Below are 16,935 nucleotides of genomic sequence, written 5' to 3' on the forward strand. Positions count from 1 at the left end.
TCTTCGGCGCTCAGCCTTCTTTATGGTCCAGCTCTCACTTCCATACATCACTACTGGGAAAACTATAGCTTGAACTATATGGACCTTTGTCGGCAAGGTGATGTGTCTGCTTTTTAAGATGCTGTCTAGGTTTGTCATTGCTTTTCTCCCAAAAAGCAGGGGTCTTTTAATTTCGTGACTGCTGCCACCATCCGCAGTGATCATGGAGCCCAAGAAAGTAAAATCTCTCACTGCCTCCATTTCTTCCCCTTCTATTTGCCAGGAGGTGATGGGCCCAGTGACCATGAACAGGCATATATACAGTGGTACCCTGGGTTAAGAACTTAATTCGTTCTGGAGGTCTGTTCCTAACCTGAAACTGTTCTTAACCTGAGGTACCACTTTAGCTAATGGGGCCTTCTGCTGCCACCACACGATTTCTGTTCTCATCCTGAAGCAAAGTTCTTAACCCAAGGTCCTATTTCTGGGTTAGCGGAGCCGTAACCTGAAGCATCTGTAGCCTGAAGCGTTTGTAACCCAAGGTACCACTGTGTGTGTGTGTGTGTATTCCATTTAATAATATACATTCACATCATTATTATCCACTTTACCTCATTGGCTCTTTAGAGCCTATTAGTTTCCTTCCCTCCCGCCTCATGGCTTTCAAAATTAACCTTTGTATCATTGCATTTGGTATGTTTTCCAATTCTAATTACACTCATTACAAAATAACTCAAAATTTCAATAAATATAGAAAGGTAGAAAATTTCTCATTACAAGTCATCAGACAACCCTGCTAGTGGTGTTAATTGCTTATAATAATCTTTCAGATATCGTATAAATTTACCCCAGTCTTTTTGGAAAGCTTTATCAAGTTGGTTTCTGATTTTTCCTGTCAGCTTTACCAATTCCGCAAAGTCCATCATCTTCACCTGCCACTCTTCTTTCGTTGGTACTTCTTGTTGTTTTCATTTTGGGGCTAAAAAAATTCTTGCCACAGTCATTGCATACATAAACAGTCTTGTATCTTCCCTTGGTATCTCTTCACCCACTACGCGCAATAAAAAGGCTTCCGGTTTTTCAACAAAAGTATTTTAAAAACATTTTCTTTAACGCATTATGGTATATAATGAGCTAAAGAAAATGTTTAGAATATTTATTCACCACCATTTCATTAAAAGATTCCAGGCAGTGTGCAAAAGTGAGAATATAATTAATTCGCAGATCTAATAAATAAAATAAAATAAAATAAAATATAAATGCAATTTAAAACCAGCAAGTAAGTATTAGAACAAAATTTTAAAAAATAAGAAAAACCGAAAACAGAACAGAGCACAGTTCCAAAAATAGGTACAAGTAGGAACGGCAACAAATTGCAACAGTGTGAAGTGCTTCTGCTCAGGGTTTATTCCCCCAGCCTCAGTTATGTGCAATATTCCTTCTTTCCTGCAACAGACAGTAGAATTCTGTGATCAGTGAGCATGCTCAGTCCTTATTGAACTATTTTCGGGTTCCTCCTCCTTTAGTCGGAAGGTTTCCTATTCTTCCCCACCTGCCTCTTCTACATGGATGGTGTTATATGTTGTGTTAAAAGTGGGGAAATAAAGGACGTTGATAAAATTGAATTTCAAGGAAGAAACATTAACGTTGAGTGCCTCTTTGCCTGCTCTGCCTTCACTTCTAAGTTAGGCAAGTGCATCTCTTACCCGGAGGGCTCATCTGACAGCAGCAACGCTAGTGAAGTCCTTGTTTCTCTCCTTTTAAGCCAGTGTTAGTTGCTTACAGGTTCTTTGGGAAATGGAGAAGAGGAAAATGAAACAAAAATATAAATAGGCCAGTGGCTCTAGTTCAAATGATTTTGTTTTCCATGTCTTTTGGGGAAGTTGAAATTTTTGCTGATTATGTTTACCAGGTTAAATACTTTAAAATAGAAAGTGTAATGCTGGTGGTCAACAAAAGAGGTTTAAATACTGTCTCAAGGCAAATTTTAAAAAATGTAGTATAAACACCGACAACTGGGAAACACTGGCCTGCGAGGGCTCCAGTTGGAGAACGGCCTTTAACAAAGGTGTCATGGATTTTGAAGACGCTCAAACTCAGGATGAAAGGGAGAAACGTGCTAAGAGGAAGGCACGCTTGGCAAACCCTCACCGTGATCAATTCCCACCAATGTCCCCACTGTGGAAGGACGTGTGGATCCAGAATTGGCCTCCACAGTCACTTACGGACTCATTGTTAAAACCGTGTTTATGGAAGACAATCTTACTCCGCAGGGCCTGTAAGACACAGTTGTTCCACCTGGCTTTTGGCTTGGAATTAACTTGATCCCCTCCCCCTCTTTCTTTTTTCCTTTTTCCTTCTGTGATGGAGCTCCTACTTGGGGACTTCTCTGGCTTTTTTCTGGCCCACGTAGGACCAGTCTGGATAGTTAGCCTTGGTGAAGACTTGACGTTTTCATCCCCCAAAAGGTTTTTGAGTTTCTGCTGAAATGAGGCTGCATTTTAATGTTGCATTTTAATCTTGTTTTTTAAGTTGTATTTCAATCAATTGTTTTATATCTGGTGTTAGCCGCCCTGAGCCTGGTCTTGGCTGGGGAGGGCGGGGTATAAATGAAATTTATTATTATTATTATTACTCGGCTACGAGTGATCACCAAAGAAAGAAGAAGAAATCCATATACTGTGAATACCAGCAGTTAGTTTAGATCATCTTGCATGGGATAGAGAAGTCTTCTGGGAAAAATACTTGGATAACAGGACGACTTTAACTAATGCGCTATCTTTAGTGTAAAGTTGAGTCAGGGCAGACCTTGGGGTGCCCCTATAACTACAGCAGGCTCAATCCTGCAAATAGCTGGTTCATGCAGGTCGTCCACATAATAGGTAACAGAGTAACACGCCTGGATGGCCATCCATCTTGTGTGATCTAGTTGAGATTCCTGCTTTGCAGGGGGTTGGACTAGATGACCCCTGGGGTCCCTTCCAACTCAATAATTCTGTGACACATAGAGACCTTTGACAATGCGCTATTAACAGGCTCAGGTCAGTTTTGACCCTGTCATTACAGATGCATCTGCTGCACAATGGGAATATAAACAGTCAGCGCTGGCTCCCTGATAAGTGATGTGCCAACGTTCATATTGCTTTCATTGAGGGCGGGAGGGACAGGGGAAACAGCACACTGTGGACTTGCAGCCACTGCTACTTAGCAAGTAATGCATGGCAGCAAGAAAATGTTCAGCCTTGAATCACCCATAATGACCGTCATCTTCTCTGATGCCGGAAATCGGGTTGATCTTTGTTTCAAGCCGGTATTATGACAAGCGAAAATGCTGGTTTGCACAGGCAAAGCAGGCTGCTTGAGTGATGGCCTTTCCCCCCCAGTTAATATCATGAACCGACTACATGTTGTATTGAGGGTTAAACCACTGAGCCTAGGACTTGCCGATCCGAAGGTCGGCGGTTCAAATCCCCGCAACGGGGTGAGCTCCCGTTGCTTGGTCCCAGCTCCTGCCAACCTAGCAGTTCAAAAGCACGTCAAAGGGCAAGTAGATAAATAGGTACCGCTTTGGCGGGAAGGTAAACGGCGTTTCCATGCACTGCTCTGGTTTTCCAGAAGCGGCTTAGTCATGCTGCCCACATGACCCGGAAGCTGTACGCCGGCTCCCTCAGCCAATAAAGCGAGATGAGCGTCGCAACCCCAGAGTCAGTCATGACTGGACCTAATGGTCAGGTGTCCCTTTACCTTTACATGTTGTATTGGTATGATGTATTCCTTCTCTGCTCTCGAGCGGCTTTTCCTAGCCTCCTATTTAACACCCTCTTGATTTTGATCAGTAAATTAAATCTTCCAGCTTTGCTTCCGGGTATACCTTCTGCACAAACATATACAGTGGTACCTCGGGTTACATACGCTTCAGGTTACAGACTCCACTAACCCAGATATAATACCTCGGGTTAAGAACTTTGCTTCAGGATGAGAACAGAAATCACGCGGCGGTGGCGTGGCAGCAGCGGGAGGCCCCATTAGCTAAAGTGGTACCTCAGGTTAAGAACAGTTTCAGGTTAAGAATGGACCTTCAGAATGAATTAAGTACTTAAACTGAAGTACCACTGTATTGGCTTTGTTCACTTTCACTGGCATGGCTTCCCCAAGAATCCCAGGAATTGTAGTTTGGTGAAGTGCAAAGGGTTTTCTCATGGAGATCCCCAACCCCATTCCAGACCACCAGTTTCTGGGATTTCCTGTAGGACAGGCTTCCTCAACCTCGGCCCTCCAGATGTTTTTGGCCCACAACTCCCGTGATCCCTAGCTAGCAGGACCAGTGGTCAGGGATGATGGGAATTGTAGTCTCAAAAAACATGGAGGACCGAGGTTGAGGAAGCCTGCTGCAGGACAAGTTTAAAGATTGTAGTGTCTTGTTTATGCTCTGGTACCATGTATCAGCCGGAGAACAAGGGCTGCCAGTTTGTCTGTATTTGTGTGGGTTTTGCTTTTATTACAGTCTACTGTAAGCCACCTTGAGGAGACCAGGGTTCAAATCCCCACTCAGCCATGAAGTTCACTGGGCGACCTTGGGCCAAGGGTTGTTGCAAGGTTAATATGGGGAGGGGGAACCATGTTAGCAACCTTGGAGGGAGGGTGGAATATCTATCATCTATCTCTATCTATCTATCTATCTATCTATCATCTATCATCTATCTATCTATCTATCTATCTATCTATCATCTATCTATCATCTATCTATCATCTATCTCTCTATCTCTCTATCTATCATCTATCTATCTATCTATATCATCTATCTATATCTATCTATCATCTATCTATCTATCTATCATCTCTCTCTCTCTATATATATGTATATATACATATCTATATCTATATCTATATCTATCATCTATCATCTATCATCTATCATCTATCTCTATCTATCTATCTATCTATCATCTATCTATCTATCATCTATCTATCTATCTATCTATCTATCTATCTATCTATCTATCATCTATCTCTATCCATCTCTATATCTGTCATCATCTATCTATATCATCTCTCTCTCTCTCTCTCTCTATCATCTATCTCTATCTCTATCTATCGATCTATCTATCTAATCTATCATCTATCCATCATCTATCTATCCATCTATCTTGCAAAAGAACAAATATACTGTGTGTGAGTTTGTGGTAGCTGCCTTAGATCAGGCATAGGCAAACTCGGCCCTCCAGATGTTTTGAGACTACAATTCCCATCATCCCTGACCACTGGTCCTGTTAGCTAGGGATGATGGGAGTTGTAGTCCCAAAACATCTGGACAACTGAGTTTGCCTATGCCTGCCTTAATGGTAGTTTGGGGGGCCATTCAAATAAAACATTACTTTGGTTTTTACATCCAGGGTTCCATGCAGCTTAGGATGGTGGCAAACATCTGCCATCAAATAGGCGATTTGATGTGGTCCCACGAAAGGCTGCCAAATTTCCCCTTGTGTCACCAGCACTTCACAGTCAATAGTTTTGAAAGCCACAAAAAAAAATATGCAATTGGAACAAGCGAGTGCAACAGGTCCTATTTGTCACCAGCTGGAGGTTGTTGGCAGGGTTCATAAGTCCTGTCTCTTCAGCAATTGAGTCACAGACTTATTTTGCTTCTGGTGCACAGAGGCACTGAGAACCTGCCTCTCTAGCAAGAAGAGGGGATTTAGCTTTCTTGGTTTCCCATTGTTTCTGAAGCCTCATGATTCTCTGCCCCCAAATTATATTGTGACTAAGATTCTATTCTTCTGCTTCCCATCACCAGGTGTGTGGGGGTTTTTTTTGGGGGGGGGGTTGTTTCGCAGGAGGAAGTAATCCTAACCTAGCTGTGTCCGATTGTCACTTATAAATTCATGACAATAGTGTTTTGATTGCCAAGAGTTTTTGAAGGTAATGGAGGATTAGGGGGATTTTTCTGGTTTGATTGATTTATGGGTGTGCAGTACAGTACGCTCTCAATTTACGTGGGGATTACGTCCCAGGCATCACGCCTAAAGCCAAAATCGTTTATAGTCAAAGGACACTGGGTTCAATGGTAGATGGGATCACCAAAGCCATTTTTCCTGTTCCCTTTTTATTTTTTATTTGAATTGAATGCACACAAGTTAAATGCACGTAAGTTGCAGGCTTGCTGTCTTCATTCTGCTGGGCAATCAGCCAGACATAGCCAGTAAGAATAATTCCTTCATATGTTGGACTTGTTAAATGCTGGTGCTAGGAATCAAGGGATCTGGGCCCTGTGCTTCTATCTGCTTTTAATAATTAGGAAGTCAACATTTCCCCTTCCCAAAATTTTAGTGAAAGAATAATTATATGTTGATTTTTACGCGGTCCGAAATCAGAAGGTTGTAGTAGACTGACCGTCAAATCCATCTACCTTCTGTGATTTGCACCTGTAGTAGCAGGGAGGTGGGGGTGTAACCAGAAGCCTCAACAACCTTTTTTTAAAGCAGTTTTGGAAGGTAGGATTTTAAAAGCAGTAATTGGGGTGGACCTTTTTCGGTAAGCCTCAATTAATGTTGAGGCAGGACTTCTACCATGGGTCAGCATTGCCAGATTATCAATCTGGGAGCCACAATTTTTTTAAATGCTTGATTTTTTGGCTCAGTGCTCTTCCATATGGCTGAGAGGTGTAGATTGCAACCTTGCCCTCTTTCTCTGGCTCTCAACCTCCCCCGTCCCATTCTCCTGCTTCTACTTCTTGACTTCTCTCTGCCGCAATCTCTCCCAACTCACTAAACCCTGTTACCACTTCAGCTTGCAACACCTTCTCTTCCCAGTCTTCTCCCTCTTCTCCATTTGACTACCCATTTTTGTGCCTGTCAGGAGTTCAGCCTACACTCGAGTAGGACCCTGGCAGAGACACATGCCCGACTGGCATGTTCCCTCTCTCCTGGTTGATCGTTCGGGAGCTTCATAAGCTTTCTTCAGCATGAACATCACAGCGACTGATGCCAACCAACACCGGCACACTTAGGGATCCGCAGAGTTTGTGCAGTTGCATAACAGACCTCAGCAACTCAGCATTTTGGCTAATCTACTTTATTTACATATGAACACACACGGAGCACTGCAACATGGCTCCCTCTCTCTCTAGCATCAAACAGCAAAGAGAAAAAACAAAGGACAATAGTCCTACTTGAGAGCCAGTGTGGTGTAGTGGTTAAGAGCGGTAGTTTCGTAATCTGGGGAACCGGGTTCGCGTCTCCGCTCCTCCACATGCAGCTGCTGGGTGACCTTGGGCTAGTCACACTTCTTTGAAGTCTCTCAGCCCCACTCACCTCACAGAGTGTTTGTTGTGGGGGAGGAAGGGAAAGGAGAATGTTAGCCGCTTTGAGACTCCTTCGGGTAGTGATAAAGCGGGATATCAAATCCAAACTCTTCTTCTTCTACTTCTACTTCACAGAACACAGTAACACAAACATCCTGTCTCCGTCATTTCCCACACTGTGGAGTCAAAACATATACCATCATGTGAAAGACAAAAATCCCATGATGGCAATCATAGATCAGGAATTCTAACAGTGCCATCACCACCCCAGGCTCTGTGCCTTCTTCCCTTGGTGTTTCCCCAGCTCTTCCTTCCACTGTTCCTCTGCGTCCAACCAGTCCATGGCCACATGAGACCTCTGGATTGACCAGAACTTGTATGAATAGCAGTGGCTTTGCCTTCTGTCTTTGGTTGCCTGGTTGATAAAGCAGTACTTTCTGCCTGCTACACTTCAGTTCCCAGTGCCCTTGACTTCTCCAGCTCTTGCAAATTACCTTGGTGCAATGCGCTCTATGTGGGGCTACCTTTGAAGGTGACCCAGAAACTGCAACTAATCCAGAATGCGGCAGCTAGACTGGTGACTGGGAGTGGCCGCCGAGACCACATAACACCGGTCTTGAAAGACCTATATTGGCTCCCAGTACGTTTCCCAGCACAATTCAAAGTTTTGGTGCTGACCTTTAAAGCCCTAAATGGCCTCAGCCCAGTATACCTGAAGAAGCGTCTCCACCCCCATCGTTCTGCCTGGACACTGAGGTCCAGCGCCGAGGGCCTTCTGGAGGTTCCCTCACTATGAGAAGCCAAGTTACAGGGAACCAGGCAGAGGGCCTTCTCGGTAGTGGCACCCGCCCTGTGGAACGCCCTCCCACAAGATGTCAAAGAGAAGAACAACTACCAGACTTTTAGAAGACATCTGACACCTCTTTCGGGAAGCTTTCAATGTTTAACAGACCACTGTACTTCTTAATACTTTGTTGGAAGCAGCCCGAGTGGCTGGGGAAACCCAGCCAGATGGGCGGGGTATAAATAATAAATGCTATTCTATTCTTGGTGACCCTAGGCTGGAGGAGAACACACTCCCCGGCTTGAGATGTGAGTATGGCTGCTGAGGGCTCCAGTGTGGTCCTTAGAGATGGCCACGGTGCTGAGCACCTCACACATGGTCTCCTTGGTGCTAAGTGGGCCTTTTCTTTCTCTCTCTCCTCAAGTTTTGCTGGTGTGAATCCAGACACCTGTACTGCCGTGGATATGCCATGTCTGCTGTACATGTCTGCCATGGTACTGAATGAGTGCCAACAGGGAATGCCCAGTACAAGAAACAAATCTGAACTGGCATAGTCTTGAAGATTGTTAAAGTGCTGTGTTGACCGTGTAACAAGAGGAAGGGTGGAAATCAAAATATGTGCAAGATTGGACTTGGGGTAGGTAGGGAATGAGCCCTAATGCAGACTTACGGAAAGAGCGGAAGGGCTGGAGGAGGTCAGAAGCTGCCCCTTTGGACTTGAAGCATTAATTGTTTGAGAAATTGGTTCATCCTTGCGTTAATGACCTTGACAACTCTTTAAAGCCACTTTAAAGTCAATCTCCTCCTACGCAGCCAGTCAGGAGTGGAACTCTGCAGCAGGTAATATTAATAACAGCAACAATAATAATCATATTTTGCAGCTTTCTAAAGCACTTTTCACAGAGACAACTTCCCTTCCTGCCCACCCTCAAGCAACAATTGAGCTGCCAAGTGCAGAAGGTGACAGATTAGTCTTTTCAGTTGCCCATGTTGGAGCACTTAGTTTAATGCAAAAAAACCCCCACCACCCTCTTGCATGGCATCAGCATGGGATGAATGTGACTGCAGACTGGTGCTGTTCTTCAGATGGCAATGAGCCAGGTCTGACTCGCTGCTTTTTATGTCACAGAATGGCTTAGAGAGATTGATGCAGTTGCCCTGGGGCCACCACAAAAGGAGATTATTATGCACCTTTTCTGAAGAAAAATCTTTTTAAAATTCAGTCTAGATCTTTGCTAAAACTCATTCCCTGATGTTTTATTCCACCCTATCTCCTAGGATTTCTAGGCTGAATGCTTGGAATTATCCTATTTTATCCTCACAACAATTCTGTGAACTTTGGGGCTGAGTAACGATTTGAACCCGGGTGCTTCCACTTTTTCCTGCTGGACAACGCTGGCTTTCCAGCAGAACTTGAAACTGCTGAGGTTGCTTGTTAATAACAAGGAACTCGTATCAGTAGAGAGAGAGAGACAACTGTCAATATACTTGGCTCTTTCCTCCTCCACTCCTGTCGCTTCCAAATAGCCTTATCAGGATGCTTCATGGTCCTGCCCACAAAAATTGAAGGCTTAACTTCCTATTGTATGTGAGATTTGCGAAGGTTCATTGAACAGCCATGGATGTAGTGACAAAAGGGTTGGCCCAGTGACTGAGAAAGGAAGGCAGAGAAACTAGAATCTTGTCGTGCTTCTGTTTTTTCTCTGTGTATTCCTTAACCCTTTCATGCACTCCTTTTGAATACATGATTCTGGCAACCATCATTGCAAACTGCATCGTTCTGGCCCTGGAACAGCACCTTCCTGAAGACGACAAGACACCTATGTCTCGGAGATTAGTAAGTTGACTTTGGGGGTGGGGTGGGGGTTGGTTCTTATGGATTCCACCGCTTCATCTCTTGGATGTCGATTCAAGTAGGTTTTACCGCTGTAAACCTTCAGTCTCAAGGGTGATGGGTATCTTGAGCGCCAAAGGAAACTCTGATACCCAACAGGAAAACCTAATAGGATGTACCTCAGGGCTTCAGTGTTATAATGGTTCAGAAATAGCTCTTCAGTCTTTTGACAAGGGCTGGGACTGGTGTTTCTATAGATCAAGGACATTTGTCGTTTCCAGGTCTAGTCTCTCCATTGAATGGACAGAACATTAGCCCAGGGCACCTAATCAACAAAAGGCACTCTTATTATAGTTATTTATTTATTTATTTATTTATTTACTTAATTTAGCAGATGCCCAGTAACTGCCATTCTCTGGGTGACATGCAAACTTGATAGACAGGGCAGGCTACTGGGAGAGCTTCCATTTTGGGGGAAAGTGCGTCAGGCTTAATGCTTGAAACATTTGGTCCTAGCACTGGAGTGCAATTCTCTGGACCTGGAATGTGGACTCTTCTCCAAGGAAAGCCCTGCAAAATCAGTGGGGCTAGTTAGATTTGATTTAACGGGACAGCAAACATTGTCTGGATTAAGTCCCTGAGATTGTGAAGTAAGCATTGAGCAGTAAGATGTATTAAGCTCAGTGGGGCTTGTTTCTGAGTAAGCCTACCGAGGGTCTGGCATCAAGAAGCAACCAGATATTTTCCAACATGTAGGCAGGGTATAATACTTGTTGATTGCCTTCTCTGACCTGCTAATTTGTTCCCTTCCTGTAGGAGAAGACAGAACCTTATTTCATTGGGATCTTTTGCTTTGAAGCTGGCATTAAAATAGTCGCTTTGGGGTTCGTTTTCCACAAGGGCTCCTACTTACGGAATGGATGGAATGTCATGGATTTCATAGTGGTCCTGAGTGGGTAAGTTCTTCTCTACGTTCCTGGAGGCTGTGTGATGGTGGATGGGATAGAGTCTTGTGACATATATTTTGAACTTGCAGGGTAGAGGGCAGGTCTTCTGCTTCCTCCCTCTGGAAGCAGGAAGAAAATGTCCTCTACTACCAACCTGGTACAGTTCTCATTCTCTAGTGAAAGCTGCTGCTGCTCAGTTCTGAAGGTGGCAATCTGAATTCAGCCGATAGATTTTGCTTGGGAGCATGTCAGGGTGTGTGTGAAAATGGCATCTTAAAGCAAAAGCAGCTCCAGGTGGCGAACATCTGGAATAGGGAAGGGAGGAGATTTGTTTCATGTTTTCTCTGCCCACCATTCTTCTGTGCCTGTGTGTTGTAGTGGCTAGAGGGTCCGACCAGGACCTGAGAGGCCAGGGTTTGAATCCCACTTGGCTATGAAACTCACTGGGGGACCTCGGATCAGTCACTGCCTCTCAACCTAACCTACCTCACAGGGCTGTTGTGGGGGTTAAGTGAGGAGTGGGAGAACCAGGCACACCAATTTCAGCTACTTGAGAAGGAAAGGTGGAATACAAAATGAAATAAATAAAGTAAAATAAATAAATCAACCCTCAAGCCAACTAACCACCACAGGGTTCCAACATATGTGGTCCCTTCCCTTCCCTGCTTCTCAGCTTCAAAAATGACCCCTTCCCAAGCTGTTTTTATTTCAAGAAAAACAAAGGGGTTCTGTTTGTGCATTCTCATGCCTTCGTTCGAAAGTTCACGGTTGTGAAATTGAGAGCTGCTATTAGTCACAATAGACAATACTGGGGTAGAAGGACCAATGTTCTGACTCATTGTACGGCTGCATTATGTTTTGACATGTTCATCATATATCGATGGCTTCTAACTGTATTGTGCGTGTGAGTATGTTTGTGTGTGTATATTCTTCTACTACTGATGGCAGTTCTCTCCGCTCCCCTTTTCCTCACCTGTCTGCCTGGCTGCATCTGGAGGAGGAGGAGGAGATGCTTTGTCCTTCACTTCAGTATACGAGTATTGTTGGTCCCTCTAGCTTCAGTACCTTCAGAAAACAACGGGATGTTGCTATGGAGATACTGCCCATGATAGGTCAGCCAAGGTAACCAAGCCGTGCTCCTCCAGCCCCCTAACTTTGAATTACGGAAAGTGACTGAAGCAGCAGGCAATTAACTGTGTTGAAAGGGAAAGGGAGTGGGTGAATCCCACCACCAGTATAGACAGTCCTAGTTCCAGGGCATGGGTCTGAAGGCACATGAGGACACCACTTTACTGAAGCTAAGCAGGTCTGAGTGTGATCAGGGTCTGGATGGGCATCTGCCCAGGAACCATATGAACACCATCTTGGGTCCCATTGTACAAGAAAGGGGGAATAGAAATGTAAGAATATAATAACAAAGAAATTGTAATTTAGAGGGATGGCTCATATTACAATGCAATACTTTGGCTTGTTTTAACTTTCACTTTGGTAGGGAAGGAACTAAGCTGAATTTTACCAAGCTTATGTAATTGCATTAAGAGGTGCCTATCTAGTTTGATTGTGGTGAAATAATGCTCAATATTGAGGATGCATTCAGGGCCAGATGGCAGCTTTTCTGTATTAGAGAGTCTGTGCTGTGTTGTTTATTAGTTGCTGTCAAACTTTCCGAACTCAGCACCCACCCACCCACGGCCGTCTTTTCAGCACACAAAATTCTAATACAGTTGCATGCCTGCGGCCAAGGACATCTGAATCTATTGAGAATTGCCTTCCTGAGCTGTGACAGAATCAGAGTCTCATGGTCAAGATGCAACCAGCCACCAGCCAGGTGACGCCCAGAAGGAAATAGCAGAGACTAAAGGTCAGAGTCTTGAAGCAGCTGCTACTGCTGTGGAGGAACAGATGAGCCAGAGGCAAGCAAGTAATCTTGATTCCAGGGCTACTGGAAAGAGTTGGAACCTAGAAGGCTGGTTGCTCAGAGCAAATGGCAGGAATTGTAAAAAGTCAGAGGAAGCAGCACTGGCTTCTTGGCCAGTTGAGGAGGGGGATTTGCAAAGCTCCTTCTGCACAGCACGATGTTCTCAGCAACTCCTTCTGCAGAGATGCTATACTGTGATGTTGCCTGCTGGAGGTCCTGTTCTGAGATGTCTGGCACTCCGTGCCCTGATGTATGCATCTGTGTGCTGGTCCTGAGGGTTAACCATGTGGCGAGGTCCGAGTCCAGTCTGAGGTCGAGGGTGCGGTATGGAGGCTGTCCGTCAAGGCTGAAGCTGGGTCCAGGGCAAGGAGTCGGGCGAGGTCAGGAACTCTGGCAGAAGAGCAGGACAGGGTGCAGGCAGGAACAGGCTACCAACGAAGTTGCTCCCGCAACCTGGGACTGGCTGGCTTTTATCTGCTCCAAGGCATAGGGCGGCCCCGGTCCACAGGTGACTCGCCTCTCCTGGCCTGGAGACGAGCACTCCTCCTGCGGGAACTTAGCTCCCTCTGCCTCTCTGCCCTGAGCCTCCGCAGCTCAGGAGAGGCTGGAGGGTTACTGGACCTAGGGCAACCTCAGCTTCCCATGACGGGGCTGAGAGTGGAGCACCTGCAGGCAATGGGTCCTCCATCACTTCAGGAGCCAGAGAAGACTCACCTGGTGCCTGCACCTGAGGATCCAGCACAGGTGAGGGCCCTTCAGGCTCAGGCCCCAGCCCGGCTCAGCTGGTTCTGGAGGCAGGGACTCCTGTGAAGGCTGGGATTCCTCAGGTTCAGCCTCCGAGTCCGAATCCCAGGCCATCACAATCCGCATCTGTGGGTTTGGTCACTAATCCAACACTTGTATTATGAAAGATGTGTGTTCCTAGCACTGGGATATGGGGACGGTTGATTCAGCTGGTTTACCGCCTGCCTTGTTGCTGACAGTCTTCCTGCCTGCAGAGCTGGTCTCAGGGCGGTGTTGAAGACTCAGATTGTTGGTTCTGGGGGACCTCAACATTCATACCGTGGTGACTGGCTCTGGACTTCGTGGCTGCCATGATGACTATGAGACTGTCTCAACAGGTCATTGGCCCAACGCATGTGGCAGGTCACACTCTGAACCTTGTTTTCTCAACTGGGCAGGAAGAAGGTGATCTGAAAGTAGGGGATGTTGACATCAGTCCCTTGTAATGAACAGATCACTTTCTGTTGAGATCTAGGCTTTCCCCTCTGAAGAGACATGGGACCGATTGGGATGCTCTGCCCGTGGAGGCTGATGAGTTTCCAGACAATTCTGGGGGATTTTCTGGCTGCACTCCTGTTAAAGCCCTGGCTGACCTCTGGAACATCCGAATGGCCTGAGCCATTGATATGATCACTCCTGAGTGCCCTCTGCTGCTTTGTGGCACCTGCTTGGCTCCTTGGTGTACTCCAGAGGTTAAGGCAATGAGACAAGCTAGAACAGTGATGGCCAAACTTGGCCCTCCAGCTGTTTTGGGACTACAATTCCCATCATCCCGGACCATTGGTCTTGTTAGCTAGGGGTGATGGGAGTTGTAGTCGAAAAACAGCTGGAGGGCCAAGTTTGGCCATCACTGAGCTAGAAGATAGCTTGAACACAGGTGGGGGAAAACACCAGTCAAATGCATCAAACACTGGTGAGATCTCATCATCAAGCCTACTTCATGGCAGTGAATGCAGCAAAGAAGGCATACTTTGCTGCCTGCATTTGCATCTTCACTATGCCATCTTGCACAGCTTTTCAGGGTAGTATAGGCCCTTATACAGCCTGGCCCAACGGAGGCAGTAGAACTGATGGTAGCTCACTGCAACTTGTTTGCAAAGCATTTTGAGGATACAATTTCTTGCATGCACTGGGACCTTGACTGCATTGTTCCAGCAGATGAATTTCAGAAGGTATCCAGAGTACTGTCTAGTTATTTTATGTTGGATGAATTTCAGCTAGTAAGGTTCGAGGATGTGGACAAGGTGCTTGGATCAGTCTGGGCAACTGCTTGCGCTCTGGAAGACTTCAAGACACCAAGAATATGATATTGTGGCAGCATTTGGGCCAAACCTAAGGTTGTACTGGGACGCGGGTGGCATTGTGGGTAAAACCACAGAGCCTAGGACTTGCCGATCAGAAGGTTGGCAGTTCGACTCCCCGTGATGGGGTGAGCTCCCATTGCTCGGTCCCTGCTCCTGCCAACCTAGCAGTTCAAAAGCACGTCAAAGTGCAAGTAGATAAATAGGTACTGCTCCGGTGGGAAGGTAAATGGCGTTTCTGTGCGCTGCTCTGGTTCGCCAGAAGCGGCTTAGTCATGCTGGCCACATGACCCGGAAGCTGTACGCCGGCTCCCTCGGCCAATAAAGCGAGATGAGCGCCGCAACCCCAGAGTCGGCCACGGCTGTACCTAATGGTCAGGGGTCCCTTTACCTTTACTTAAGGTTGTACTAGCAGTTGCAATCTGTACCAATTTTTGCTGCAATGTAGATATCTTAATGATACCTGTTTTGCTACTGTTTCCTGATCTATAATATTTTTGGCATGCAGGTTAATCTGGCCCTGCTTGTTTGTTCCCCTGCTGTTTTTGCACAGCCTGTTTCAGTCCCAGTGCTTTTTCAAAGGAATTTTCACTGGTGGGAAATTAACTCAGATGGACACTTTTAACTATGAGAAACAGCACTTTTAAACATTCATAAAAATACAAACTGCATCGTAAAAGCAATACAGGGATAAATGCATCCCATCGTTAAATGTCTAGATAATAACTGACTCCATTGGCTGCCAGCCTGACACCCATGGGTGACGTGGTTGGTGTCATGGACTGGCTGCGAGGCACCACCCTAGCGGAAGATAGCTCAGAGCCAGGAGAGTGGTGGTGGGGACGATGAGTGGTCAGAGGGAGAAACCAGGGAGGAGGAGGTGTCGGCAGCTGAAGAGGTAATCAGTGTTAGTGAGCAGGAAGAGCCTGTGTCAGAGAGCACTACAATATCAGAGGCAGAAGCAGAGGCTGCAGAGATCAGGCATGCTGCTGAAGAAGCCAGGGAGTCTTCCCCTCCTGCTGTGACCAGCTCCCCTCCCCAGTCTCCCAGAACACAAAAAACAGAGGCAGGCAAGGCAAATAAGTCTTAGGTTGCTTGGGACGGGCCTGGGGAAGGAAGGAGACTTAGAGAACCGGGGAAAGGCAGGAACATGCCACATTTGGGCAAGACCTGCTGGGAAGAGTCGCTGTGATCACTCTGCCCGAGCTGCTTTAGTTTCTTTGAGCGACGTTAACTTAGGCGACACTGGGTGTTTTATGGTTGACAGTTGGTGGCTGTGAGACGTTCTTTAGTGCCTCTGGGATGAACCACAAGCCCCCAGATTCCCAGCTTGCTTTCTTCCTTTTTTTCCAAGTAAACTTCTCTACCATTCTTCTCTCTTTTTGTGTGAGAAAACAACTTGCTCTGACCTTCCAATGTTTTACTCTCCTCTTCCTTGGACTGCCCCCCCCCCAAAAAAAATCCTGTGGATTCCCATTTGTGAGAGAGAGAAAGATAAACTTGGGCAAAGAGAATGTGAATTGTGTGTTCACACCTGTGGTCTGTCTGTGGCAATTGTGTGCTTGTGCACAAGAGATTGAATGTGGTGTGACACCTTGTAGACTTTCCCTCTCTTTTTTTGTCTTTTTGGTACTGGGCAGTGGCGTAGCGTGGGGGGTGCAGGGGGGCCGGCCACACCGGGCGCAACATCGGGGGGGGGGGCGTGCTCGCACTCGCAGCTCTCTGCCCCTACTAAAATCCACGGGTTAGGGGGCGCAAATTACTTGCCTTGCCCCGGGTGCTGACAACCCACACTACGCCACTGGTACTGGGGATTGTTCCTTGTTGCTATTAGACAGCAAAAGCCTCACTGTGTGTACGTGGGAGAAATCAGCATTACCTTTCTTTAAGCTGCCTTTGTGCATTTCTTTTAGCCTTTGGCATCACACACATACACTCACCCCAAATCTCTTCAGCTCTTTGGGTACAGACCTAATCTCACAACTTGAATTGAAACCTTGGGCCTTCCTGTCTCACCATAGAGACAACTTCATTATGCACCTTTAGGCGCCAGGCAAAATCCTTTTTAACCAGGCCTTTGGCTGATCTG

The 16,935-nt window shown here is 46.1% G+C and overlaps 1 protein-coding gene across 1 annotated transcript in view; it reads left to right on the top strand.

Annotated features, from left to right (window-relative positions):
* CACNA1E (calcium voltage-gated channel subunit alpha1 E) overlaps positions 1–16,935 on the top strand; it is a 434,559-nt gene that overhangs the window by 165,203 nt on the left and 252,421 nt on the right. The window contains exons 4-5 of the mRNA XM_081010251.1: positions 9,794–9,900; positions 10,714–10,853. Of these exons, the coding sequence (XP_080866377.1) occupies positions 9,794–9,900; positions 10,714–10,853 (247 nt within the window). The remainder of the gene's footprint in view (positions 1–9,793; positions 9,901–10,713; positions 10,854–16,935) is intronic.

This window comes from Podarcis pityusensis (assembly GCF_964106645.2).
Source record: "Podarcis pityusensis genome assembly, chromosome: 6".
Lineage (NCBI taxonomy): Eukaryota > Metazoa > Chordata > Lepidosauria > Squamata > Lacertidae > Podarcis > Podarcis pityusensis.